Raw genomic sequence first — 13,389 nt, 5'->3', positions numbered from 1 at the left:
ATTATGCTGAGTAAAAAAAGCTAATCCCCAAACGTTACATACTGTAACCTGTTTATATAACATTCTTAAAATAACAACATTTTAGAAATGGAGAATGGATTAGTTGTTGCTAGATGTTAAGGTGGAGATGGAGATTGGAGGGAAGTGAGTGTGGCTACATGGGGGATCCTTGTGATGGAAATGTCCTGTATCTTGCTAAAGCAAGGATAGTCCATACAGTGAAAAGACTTCTGCTAAACCAGTTTAGGTCATGGTAGTGTGAGACCACCGAGGATTGAGAATATCTAGTAGTATTCCTCAACCAGAGTGGTACCACCTTCTGGGAGGCCTTTGGAAATATGTAGGGGCATTAAAAATTTACATTGACTGGGGATGCAGATGGCATTTGACAGGGGAGGGGAGACAAGAATGCTAAATGTACTGCACTGGGCAGGACAGTTCCACACACACACAAAATTGTCCCTCCCATAATGTCAATAAGGCCCCATTGAGAAGCACTGAAGGCAGCTTTACACTCAAGGTCCCTAAGACACACCTCAATATGTTTTGAACCCTAATCTCTCTTTTTTCATTACTTTCACTGCCTGCTCTACCTTTTCTCAGTTACTCACATTCACCTTCACATTCGAAAGGATAATCCTTTTTTCAGATGTTAGAAGATCTGCGGCTTCCGTAGAGTCCAGGAGCCTCTGGTGGTTGCCTCCATAAAAAGTAAATAAATAAATAATGTCTTTTTAATAGTGTGCTAGTGGTCAGGACTTTGCACACACCACAAAAGAAACATGAAACATAAAAACACTTTATGGCAACATGACAGAATTTTCTACCCAAATAGTTAATAGAGAGTTCTCCCCTCTATAAGGCCTCAAGATAGAAATTAATATAAGCCCAAATAAACAAAACAAAATCTATGAGGGCATATACTGTAGGGGATATTCTTCAGCAACTTGGGTATTTTTTAGAACTACTTGATGACCATAATAGAATTGCTTCAAAGAGAATGTAAAATACTCTTGGAGCAGGAAGAGCAGAATCTGTTTGCCTATGATTCTATTATTGCTTTGAGCTACGGATTGACTGACTTACTCAAGGTTGATTTAGCAAGTGTCTACCTTGCTCTTGCTGCTATCCACAGTAAAGGCTCCCTGGCTAGGTGGTGACTAGGAATCTGCGCTATCACAGTAAAGAGGAGTCACGTCTTATCTATTCTAGCCTTCTAGTAAGAGGCATATATATCCCCGAGAAATTGTGGTTGAAATGTCAAGTACTCGTACTTGAGCATTCCTCTGAGGACAGGGCCCGTATCTCTCATTAGATTTTCAAAAGGAGTTTGTGACCCAAAAAGTTAAGAACCATTAATTTATAAACTCTCAATCCCAAGTAATCTCACACGGCCAACCTCCTAATCAGTTCAACAAGAGGAAACTTATCTTTTACTGCGTTGGCAGTCTTAGATTTTAGAAACATTTTATTTTTGGAACTCTCACCTTCATACAGGGAAATGCAAGCACCGCTTTCTTCACCTTTCCAGGAATTGATAAAAACATCAAATGTGTGGGTAAAGGTGGCACAAAGAATACGTCTTTATATAATAGCTCCGAATGAGTAAAATGGCAAAATTCCAAGCTATGAAAAAATGAATGCTTTTTATTTAATTTAAACTCACACTTCCAAAAATATTTGATTTACTTTTATTCGAACCTTTTTCCCAAAAGAGATTTGAAGTGAGGTGTTAAAAATAAACACCTCACTTGTAACTAAATACAACAAACAGCTAACATAAAAATAGAAGATTCAAAAGCTTTAGAAAAGACAAACTATAGAGCAAAAACCTGAGCTAATATAAATACTATAATTGAGCATTATATTTACCTCTGGATTTATGAACAGTAAAAAAGAAAAAGAAAATGAGTTATATAATTCCCATTGCTTCTTAAAAGGAAACACATCAAGCTGCCAAAAGAGGCAAACATTTTTTTTGTTTTGTTTTGGCTGCGTTGGGTCTTCGTTGCTGCACGCGGGCTTTCTCTAGTTGTGGTGAGTGGGGGCTACTCTTCGTTGCGGTGCACGGGCTTCTCATTGCGGTGGCTTCTCTTGTTGCAGAGCACGGGCTCTAGGCACGCGGTCTTCCGTAGTTGTGGCTCGCGGGCTGTAGAGTGCAGGCTCAGTAGTTGTGGCACACGGGCCCAGCTGCTCCGTGGCACGTGGGACCCTCTCGCACCAGGGATCAAACCCTTGTCCCCTCGCACTGACAGGCAGATTCTCAACCACCGCGCCGCCAGGGAAGTCCCGCAAACTTTTATTACAAGGTGAATTTCTCAAGTAGGCTCTTATACCCACAACAACTGAACACCATAACCATCACTGGCTTTATCTGAAATGAATTTGAAGAAGTATCTTGTTTCCTTGGTTTTTTTTTTTTTTTTTTCATTTGACACAAAATAAAGAGGCTATCAAATGATTTTTTTTTTTTTTTTTTTTAGCATACTGCTATAAGTTAGGGGTTTAGTAACATAGTTTAAATGAGTCAAAACACCAATTTTGTTGAACTCCTTAGGTATATAAAAGCTGGATGCCAGCCTGTCTCTATTTTTATTACTTACTAATGATAGGCCCATTCTCCTAGCCAGCATTCTAATTTGAGGATCTAGGGATTGTTCTTTCTGTTCTGCCAATACTGTGTCTCACATCCCTGTCTAAATCTGTATCTTTTCTGTTTTCCTTTTCATCCTTTAAACTCAGCCACCTTTGAACCTATAAAAGACATTATAATGCAAAGAGTATTGACTCCTGAGTCAGGTAAATCTGGGCTTGAATTAGGTAAACCTTGGGCAAGATGGTCCTTTGAACTTCAGCTTCCGTATCTGTAAAATGGGGATAAAATCTACCTTTCAGGGTTGTTGTAAGGATTAGAAATATTTTCATGCAGATCACTCAGCATAGCATCTGGCACCAGCAGATATTCAGCAATGCTATTATTTAAACTACTTTTATTATTATGATTACCCTTGTCCAGGTCGATCTGCTTTACTGTGTCGCATGACAATTCTCCCTACCCATTTCTAAGACTACTCCCCTATTGTAAAACCAACATAATACTCTGCTGTGTTTCTCCTATCATTTAACCTTGTCTATACTTTCAAAGGTAGCACTACCCTCAGCCACAGCTGGGATGTTTTTTATCTTAGCACAAAGAGTATACAAATTAGTAGCTGTTATCCAGCTCATTCCACTACTTTTCCTGTTGCAGCTTCTTTACAGCTTCCTAACACTGAATGAACATGTAGTAACTTATAACTACAATATAAATGATTCCAAAGGGGTAAAGGAGACAGGTCTGTAAATGGGATGGGAAAGATCTAAAGGACCTGAACCATGCTCCAAATCATCCTGGGGCAACAATGAGTTAGTGACCATCTTCTAGGAGAGAAGGGAAACTTTTCCTATCAAAAGCCATGGAATTAGAGAAAACAGACTAGTTTAAAGCTTTATAAGGAACAGAATCATGAGAGAAATGATCTACCTTTAAAAATAGACATTGTCAAAAGTAGTAAAAATTAGTCTCAAGAACAATATCTGAGCATCAGCAAGTCCTATAGCTTTACCTGCAAAATATATCCTAAGACTGACCACTTCTCATTGTTTCCATGGCCACAGTCATAGTTCTGAATGGCTGACCCTGCTTCCACTTCCCCCACTTCCAAAATCATTTTCTACAGATCAGTGAGAATTACCTGATTTTAAAATTTGGATTATGATATTATTATGGTGTTTTGATTTATACTTTTTTTCCTCCTTCTTTCTTATCTTCTTTTGAATTAATCAAGTTTTAGTCTTATTTTGTTATTTTAATTCCCCTTTTTCTCCTCTTGGTTCAGAAATAACACACTATTTTTTCCTATTATTTTGGTACCTACCCTTACAATACATATTTAAATATTAATTAATTAAAATAATTAATTAAATAAAGCATAAATCCAATAAATCTTGACAATATGACAGCTGGAATTACAATTCCCCTCCTGTTTTATGTGTTACTATTGTGTTTTTTTACTGCCAGAAGCAGTCATTTTTTTAAATGCAGTAATTATTTGTTTAGATTAAACATTTCTTTGCTTACCAGTTCTTCTCCCATCTAATCCATCCTCTTTGCTCAAATCATCCTTTCTGTAGTAAATCTTTTTAACAGTTCTTTTTTTTTTTTTTTAACAGTTCTTTTGACAAGGATATATTAGTGGTAAATTCCTTCAGGTTTCAATTTGTTTGAAACGTTTTACTTATTTTTAATTCTGGAATAATATTTTAGCTGAGTATAGAAGTCAAGGTTGGCAATTATTATCTCTCAGCTTAACTGGACCCACATTGCAACTTTGTTTGGAATAAAACAGAGACAAGACCACTCTGCAATTACAAAAATGTGCAAACATCCCCTCTTAACATGCATATTTGCTACTTTTTGTTGTTGTTTTAACCAATTTTAGCTCCAATCCCTCTTTAATCCTTCCACCTCCTAGATAAAAATTTAGATACCCAACCATTGAAATGCCCCTGCTTCTTGACAATATTCAGTCCAGAATTAGCCCTTACTATTCTAAACTCTAGTTGAGAATCATCCAACAGCAGCCCAGTCTCTACAAGAGGCTCCTCCTAACTTCCCTTTACTGAACTGATCCCATAGTCCCACTACAGCGTTCTCTTCCTTGCTGCAGCAAGAAACCCAATTTTTTGACTTCAGGTTTGTTCCCAGTGGTCTTTGGTCAATGGGCTTTGACAAGGATGTTGGTAAAAATTCTCCAATAATCTCAAAGGGCCCACAGATGACTTCTGACTTTAAAATTTTATTATGGAAAATTTCAAACATTTACAAAAAGAAAGAGACTAGTATAACAAATCCCTGTGTATCCATCGCCCAGTTTTAACAATGATCACTTCATGTTTCAATCTTATTTTACCCCCACCCACTTCTCCCCCATCTTGGATTATTTGGAAGCAAACCCCAGCTATCATATCTTTTCACCTGCAAATATTTCAAGATGTATCGCTAAAAGATAAGCACTTTTTAAAAAATGTATCACATCAACAACTTTAATAATAAGTCCTTATAAACCATTAAGTATCCAGTAAGTGTTCATCAACATTCAAGTTTCCCCAAATATCTCATAATTTTTTTTCTTGAATTAGAAATTTCTAATTAAATTAGAAATTTCTTGAGTTAGAATTTATTGTATTCTATTGTAAGTCCATACTCTATATTGTAAGTCCATACTCTGCAACTGGTTGATGTCTCTTAATTCTCTTTTAGGCTATAGGTTTCCTCTCCATCTTCGTCTTTTTTTTTTTTTTTCCAATTTATTTGTTGAAGAACCCAGGTCATTTGTTCTGAAGAGTATGCCCATGTCTGGATTTGCACCTCTGAGGTATCATTTTATGTCTCCTGAATTCCTTCTAAATAAGTAGTAAGCTGACTACCGGTTGATCAGACTCAGACCGAAGGGGTGGTTTTTTTTTTGCAGGACTACTTCATAGGTGGAATTGTGTACTCCACCTATGATCAGAAGGACGTGTTTGTCTCTCCTTTTGTGATGGATAACAGCTATCGTTGATCATTGCCTAGATACATTAATTCATTAGGAGTTACAAAATGCTGATATTGTAATGCTGATATTGTAAAATGCCATTTCTTCTTCATTCATTTGCTGGAAAACTTCTATAAATAGAAAATTTCCCCTCATCTTGTGTTCCCACAGAAAAAATAGGATAAATGCTTAATGCTTTCCAGTTTCAACGTAATGAATTAGTTGTTCCCCTAGCATTCTCCAACAATGACCAATGAGTTTGTATGTTTAAGAATCATTGTAAACTCATAGATTTAAACATACCTGATATGTTTAGATCCATTGCATATAGTATCCATTTTGACACTCAAATTGTCCCATCTTTGGCCAGTGGGAACTGTTCGAGTTGCTTCTGAGTCCTTTTGACAGAATTCTAACAGTTTTTGAAAACTTCCTTGCTTATCCTGGACAATTCCTGCCCCATACCTGAAATTAGCGATTTCTCCAGGGAGTTCCTTTTAGTGTGAAATGATATTGAGATAGCTCAGATTGGACACCAGGGGTGTTCATTGCTACTGGGTTATTGTTTCTAGGCCTTTTCAGGATAAAGTTAGGATATGTTTTAGGATAAAATACACCATGAGCTCTGTATAACTATGAGTATATACCATATATAAAAGTATAACTATGAGTTATACTTCCAATTTAAATTCAGAATATAGAGTTTTTACTTAATTTCATCAATCATAAATCTGTATCTCTTTATTCTACATCAAAAATCCTGGTTCACAAAGACACTAACATTATTACTCATTTGTTTTATCCCACAGTACACCCACAATACTTTCAGAATAACAATACCAACACTATCACCAACAATATGACTACCTAAAATGTTTTTGCACTTCTTTTTGTCCTTAGAGTATACCCCACTTGGGATGTCATAGTCAAATTATTGTGTTTTAAAATCATTTGGATAGTTTGGTTGGGGTCACTTTACATTTTTATTATAAAAGCCCTTGTGATATGGCTTCATGTGGTGGAGAGAAAATTTTTCAGATCTATATGTATAAAAAAGAGAAGAGTATTCTGTGGACTTCTAAATTCTGAATTAAATGTAGAGCAACTTAAGATGCTTTAGTGACAGTATTTGGAATCAGTCCTTCTGTTAATTTCACTTGGCAAGTACTAAGAGATGATGATCCCTGGTGCCTATGGCTGCAAAAATACGACATGGCTAAATTCCTTGGTTGCAATATCTTAAAAGGTCACTAGATTATACTACTTCACAAAAGTATCTTTCTGAATCTCTTTTTCTCTCAGTTTATCTCTCCAAGTTCTTCTTCCCTGTGGGTTACTAACCTTCAAAAAATTCCATCCCCATTCCTTTTTCTTCTCTTTGCCTTTGCTAGCTTCCTCCCCAGAAACTCAGGAGCTTATACATTTGTGTGTATACTTGGGAAGAGGAATTGCTACATAAACAAGGGAGTGAAAATGGAGGAGGTAGGGGGATAGACAGCTGCAAGGATCTGAGCTGGTAGACTGAAACAAACCCTCATCCTAAACAACTCAGAGCTCAGATTTCTTCTTTAGACAGCTGGCTTTTTTAGTCCTTCTGAAATCTCTACAAAACTGGGGGAGGGGCTGTGAACTACTTCTGCTATGCACCTTATTTAAAGTCAGCTACCTCCTAGATATGTTCTGTCAAAACTAAATGCAATATTCAATACAGCAGGGGTGAGGGTGGTGAATGAAACGTATACAGTTGTCCACTCTAATTTTTAAAGGCCAGGAGCTCATTATTGACAATGCTGAAGGGCTGCCTGCAGTAGGCAGTGACTAGAATCATATAAGCTCGAAGTGGATATCTGACTTGCTTGTCATATTTCTGTCCTCCCCCTCGCACTTGGCACCCTATACTCCATATTGTTTCTAATCCTCCTACCCTCCCCACTCCCCCCACTCCAACACCCTACCCCCACCAATGCTCCTGGAATTTTGGACTTAGCTATTTTTAAAACAGTCAACTCAGTAGCCACCTCCCTCCCCTGCTCAGCTGTCCAGTACTCCAGCCAGCCATATACTCCCCCTTCCCCCCACACCAGACCTTCTCTGGTTCCCTGACCTCAGTGAGATTGCAGCCGGTCTGGGGACCTAGGGGAGACATGGAGAAAGAGACGGGGGATCCCCTGGCTGGAGCTGACTGACAGTAGACAGTCATGGCTGGAGAATTGGATATCAGACTAATGTTTGACCTCTGGAAACAGTAAGTCAAAATGAAACTGCAATTCCTTTAATAAGCTTTTGGAGTTTGAATTGAAGTTAGAATTTCATAAAATTACGACATCTACTTGGATGTCTCTGGTCCAAAAGCTAGGATCTCTCCCATACCAAGGTGCCCCAATCTCCATTTCTCCTTCTGTCTTATTTCTTTCTGGCCTCTGGCCATTAGAAATTTAAACCTCCGTCTCTCCTCTGAGAGTCTTAGCTCTCTCCTTATCTTGTTACCTCAAGACTTCTGATGAAGTCTCCTTCTTTAATATGTGTCCCACATTTCCTATTCTGTGGTTTTCTCACCAAGGCCAAATTTAGCCTGAGATGATTAGTCACTGATACCCTTCTATCCTGCTCCTACTTAGCAGTGCCCTTCACATTGGGCTTTCAAGGGTGGGGGTTACTCCTTGTTGTAAATGATTTCTCCCCATAACTCTAGTCCCATCATCCTATTCTTCCTCCTGCATGACTCTCCCTCAACCGTATCCTTATCCCAGGAGAGGGTAGTTTGGCAAAAGAGAGTTAGCCCCTCCCCAAGCCCTGTTCTCATCAAAAGATTGAGAACTTCTCAACTTGCAAGGTAAGGTTAATGGAAGGAGAGGTTCTTCAGTGAGGTTTGGAAAATTACAAGAAGAAATGTTGACTTACGAACAAATGTTGATTTGCATGCTTGGCTTGCATCCCATTATCCCCTGAGAGAGAAGGATTATAATTTTAGCCCTCTAGAGTAGATGAAAGAGACTGGTTCCCTTTTCATTTGAATACTGACGTTCTAGAGAACAGGAATGGTTTATAGCACCCTTACTCCTTCTCGCTGAAAATTCTGACACAAAGGAGGAAAATAAATGAATGACCTCTGGAGGGTGTTCCCTCCTGATAGGGAAGGGCAAATAAGAGGTATGTTTCTGAAGTATTTTCAGATCCTAATTCTGTTGGGGAGCCCACTGGTATGATTGAGATCTGATCTATCCACTCCTTTTTTGACATTTCTGCTGGTTGGTGGCTCAGAATGGGGCAATACAGTGGACTCTGTCCCCCTGAGTTCACTCAACCTTTCTTCCACCCCCACCTAGGGGTATTGCATAAGGGACCTGAAAGTGGCCGCAAGAGCAGGGCACAGAGACTTAACAGCCTCGCTTTTAGTTCAGGGAGCCCCATTCTCCCCAAACTCCAGTCTGCTCATCTTTTTCTTGATCTCCCAAGATTCTCTTCACACGATTCTGAACAATCTTCAACTCTTCTCTTTCCCCATGCCCAGCCAAATTTCTTTTTTCAGTCCCTTACAGGACGTCCGGTCAAAATTCACTAGGTAGGAGGGTCACCAGCTGGAAAGAACCGGAACCTGGGGGGACCTGGCTGGATAGGTATGGGGGATCCAGGCCAGTCCCCTAGTCCCTGGTCCCCCCATGGCAGTCCCCCAACTCTAAGCATTCTCACTCTCCTGCTGCTCCTCTGTGGACATGGTAAGGAAGGGTTAGATAAGGGTTTGGGGAATCTAGGGGGTAGGCTGCTATGTAGGGGTGGGCATGTGAGCTTGGGTGAGTGAGAAGAGATGGGTGCTGAGGAATTCCAGTCACTCGCCCCACTCTCAGGCATATTTTATTCTCCATTCAACTTGGGGAAGGGCACTGGGAAAGCCCTTGATCCACAGGGAGAATAGATCTAGCAGGGCTTACACATGTTTAGCAAGATTGAAAGAGGACAAGACTAGAAAGCTGGGGGCTGGGGGCTCGCGGCTGCGCACTGGGGACTGTGGAAGGCTCTCAGTTGGGTTTTAGGACCGGCTGGAATCCCCTGATGAGGTTTGGGAGAGTTATGGTTGAGCGGCGATCTGGGGACCATCTCACAATCCTCTCTCCCTTCCGTCCTCAGCTCATTCTCAGTGCAAGATCCTCCGCTGCAATGCTGAGTATGTATCTTCCACTCTGAGCCTTAGAGGTGGGGGTTCACCAGGAGCCCTTCGAGGAGGAGGCCGGGGTGGAGGGGTGGGCTCCAGCGGCCTCTGCCGAGCCCTCCGCTCCTACGCGCTCTGCACTCGGCGCACGGCCCGCACCTGCCGCGGGGACCTCGCCTTCCATTCTGCTGTGCACGGCATCGAAGACCTGATGATCCAGCACAACTGCTCCCGCCAGGGCCCCACGGCCCCTCCCCCACCCCGGGGCCCAGCCCTTCCAGGCGCAGACCCGGTGCGCTCCTCTGGTCCCCCAGCCCCGGACCCCTGTGACTATGAAGGCCGGTTTTTCCGGCTGAACGGTCAGCCCCCAGGCTTCTTGCATTGCGCCTCCTTCGGGGACCCTCACGTGCGCAGCTTCCATCACCACTTTCACACGTGCCGTGTCCAAGGAGCTTGGCCCTTGCTGGATAATGACTTCCTTTTTGTCCAGGCCACCAGCTCCCCCGTGGCATCGGGGGCCAACGCCACCACCACCCGGAAGGTCAGGGACTCAATTGCTCCTCCAGATCCTCCCATGGTCACCTCAGGGTACCACTCCCATGCCATTCCCACTATTTCTCAGCAATGCTCCCTATTCCCTTTCCTCCTCAACCACTCTCACATCTTGAATCACTCCTTCCTACCAAACACTCGCTCCTGTAAATCACTTTCCCTCAGTGGGAATTTCACGCCAATGCAGAAAACCCTGAAGAGAAATTTGGAAAGAGGAAAGTTGAGGAGCCCTGGGTTGAGGAGTTACAGAAAGGAAACTTTTCCTCCTCCTGTGGGAGTTTCCGAGGTTGAGACCAAATAAGAAAGAGAGGGGTTGAGCAGGGATAAAGCAATATTGGAACATAAAGAAGGGATCAAGGAGTGAGAACCATGATAAGCCTTTCATCTCTGCTGGGATCAGATCCCTGATTATGTAATGAGGCCTGACTAGTGGAAGCGGGTAGGATACACTGAGCCCAAAATAAACTGTTTTCCCTCTTGCCCTCACAGCTCACCATTATATTTAAGAACATGCAGGAATGCATTGATCAGAAGGTCTACCAGGCTGAGGTGGACAATCTTCCCGCAGCCTTTGAAGATGGTTCTATCAATGGCGGTGACCGACCTGGGGGCTCAAGTTTATCCATTCGAACTGCTAACCCTGGGAGCCATGTGGAGATCCGAGCTGCCTACATTGGCACAACTATAATCATTCGGCAGACAGCTGGGCAGCTCTCCTTCTCCATCAAAGTAGCAGAGGATGTGGCCAGGGCCTTCTCAGCTGAGCAGGATCTGCAGCTCTGTGTTGGGGGATGCCCTCCAAGTCAGCGACTCTCACGCTCAGAGCGCAGTCGTCGGGGAGCTATAACCATTGATACTGCCAGACAGCTGTGCAAGGAAGGGCTGCCAGTTGAAGACGCTTACTTCCATTCCTGTGTCTTTGATGTTTTAATCTCTGGTGACCCCAACTTTACTGTGGCAGCTCAGGCAGCTCTGGAGGATGCCCGAGCCTTCCTGCCAGACTTGGAAAAACTACACCTCTTCCCCTCGGATGCTGGGGTTCCTCTTTCCTCAGCCACCCTCCTAGCCCCACTCCTTTCTGGGGTCTTTGTTCTGTGGCTTTGCATTCAATAACTAGGCCAGCAATCTCATGACTGGTTTAGAAGTGATTTGTGGATAGAGATTGGCAAGGAAGAACATAAAGAATCACTGAAGGAAACAGTGGGGACTAAGAGACACATGAAACAATGACATTTATCCAGAGTGAGAGAGGCTGCAGTCCAGGGTTGAAATGATCACAGAGTGAGGATTCTGGGCAAGGTTTCTGCATTCCAGACCTCAGTAGGGGCTCTTCACTAATTTCCCCAGTCTTGTTTATAATAAGCAAATTGTTCCAGTCCGTCTACTCCTGAGATCACCCCTACAAGCTTAGAGGTTATGGGGTCCTGACCATCAGCAGAAAATTTAAGGGTTGAGACTTTTAATAGAGAGGAACTGAAAGAGGAAGAGATGATCATTACCCATCAGAAATTCAAAATCTAATGATATTTTCTCTTGGAAGGTGGAAAGAGGAGGAAATGATAGGGAGAAGAGTCTATTTGATCAGTATATGTGGGTAAGATGTGTTCTGCTTTCTTGGTTCAGAGGTGAAGTGGGGGTTGTCTGGATTTCTGGTGAAGGGAATCGCTGTCTTTGGAGAACAGCACAGATAGGAAAGAAGCTATCATCCCCACCCCTAACTAATCTGTTATTAAAGTTATGAATTCTTCACATTTATTGCCTATGTTGAATCTCTTTACAGACGCTTAAGATGGCATAAAGACAATGTGTTCACTCCACTGAAAGAGGGCTCAGAAGTATCAGATATTGTTTCTGCCCTCAGGAAGTTTACAGGCTATTAGGGAGACAAAGCTGATTCACATGAAGGAGTGATGAGCGTGTAATTATCCACTAAATTCTATGGTACTATGAATCCAAATGGGAAGATGGGTGATGAGAACTCAAGATATAATAAGAGGTAGTAGAGGAGATGGGATTTGAAGTGATCTTTGAAGATTGGGTAGGATTTGAATTAAGGACCTTCCAGGCAATGGACACCATCTGGAGTTATACATAGATCCATGATTCAGTGAGGAAATCAGCAAAACTCAAATGAAGTAGACAAGAAGTACTGGGATAGAAGGGTAGATGGACAGAGGCCAGATTATGAAGTGCCTTGAAAGTGGGGCCAAAGAGTTTAAATTCAATTAACAGCTAACATTTATTGAGAGCTTAAAACTTGCCAGGTAATGTTCTAAACACTTTTTTTTTTTTTTGGCCATGCGGCATGGCTTAGTTCCCCAACCAGGGATCGGACCTGGGCCCATGGCAGTGAAAGCGCCAAGTCTTAACCACTGGACCACCAATCGTTCCCTAAACACTTTAAAATTATTAATTCATTTAATCCTCACAACTCTCTAAGGAAGGTAATATTCTTATCTCTGTTTTTATACAAGGAAACTGAGGTACAGGAAGATTAAGCAACTTGCCCACAGTAATACAGCTAATAAATGGTAGAGCCAGAGACTGAACCCAGGCAATTTGGCTCCAGGGACCTAACTAACTCTAAACCACAAAACTATGCTGTCAAGGAAACAGCCATTAAAGATTCTGGTTGTGGAGCTTGGCAGGGAAGGGGAGCTGCAGGCAATGGCTGCCACCACAAAAAATTTCTCTTCTTCTATCACATGAAACCCAAAAGGGAGAGCTGGAAAAGGGCGGGAAAGGCCCAAAATTGAAGGAATCTAGTTTGTAGAAGAAAAGACTGAAAATGGAAGCTGTTCTAGTTCAGGATGTTCTAAAGTAACAGTTCTGTTCTGAACAGAACTATGAAGGAGATAACATTAACATTCAGTGTTGTCCCCCTGCTTCTGGTCTCAGTCTCCCCTTCAGCCACTCCATTATCTAGGGCCTGCCCTCCCTAACATAATTGTGTATTCACCCTGTCTCCTCCCTCTTCTCTCAGTCTCACCCACCTGACCAAACTCCCCTAGGATACATATACACACCAGCCATTGCTTACCAGGCAGGGGGTCCTATCTGGGCTGCCATTTCAAATTTCTTTTGCAATTCTTAATCCTCTATTCCGGTCTCTCC

The 13,389-nt window shown here is 41.9% G+C and overlaps 1 protein-coding gene across 1 annotated transcript; it reads left to right on the top strand.

Moving 5' to 3' along the window:
* Positions 1 to 9,180: 9,180 nt before the first annotated feature.
* Positions 9,181 to 12,024, top strand: HJV (hemojuvelin BMP co-receptor). The gene is made up of 3 exons (XM_068538168.1): positions 9,181 to 9,292; positions 9,702 to 10,264; positions 10,765 to 12,024. Exons 1-3 carry the CDS (start codon positions 9,196 to 9,198, stop codon positions 11,386 to 11,388), a joined length of 1,284 nt encoding a protein of 427 aa, XP_068394269.1. The 5' UTR covers positions 9,181 to 9,195; the 3' UTR covers positions 11,389 to 12,024.
* The last annotated feature ends 1,365 nt before the right edge of the window (positions 12,025 to 13,389 follow it).

The sequence above is a fragment of the Eschrichtius robustus genome, chromosome 3, assembly GCF_028021215.1.
Source record: "Eschrichtius robustus isolate mEscRob2 chromosome 3, mEscRob2.pri, whole genome shotgun sequence".
Lineage (NCBI taxonomy): Eukaryota > Metazoa > Chordata > Mammalia > Artiodactyla > Eschrichtiidae > Eschrichtius > Eschrichtius robustus.
Note: the sequence above shows the minus strand (reverse complement) of the source record. Positions and strands in the feature narration are given on the sequence as shown.

Excerpts from the sequence above, each read along its gene's own strand:
- HJV (XM_068538168.1), top strand. The coding sequence starts at position 9,196 with ATGGGGGATCCAGGCCAGTCCCCTAGTCCCTGGTCCCCCCATGGCAGT. Across the intron at positions 9,293-9,701 it reads GCTGCTCCTCTGTGGACATG|CTCATTCTCAGTGCAAGATC; the intron begins GTAAGGAAGGGT and ends TTCCGTCCTCAG. Across the intron at positions 10,265-10,764 it reads ACGCCACCACCACCCGGAAG|CTCACCATTATATTTAAGAA; the intron begins GTCAGGGACTCA and ends TTGCCCTCACAG.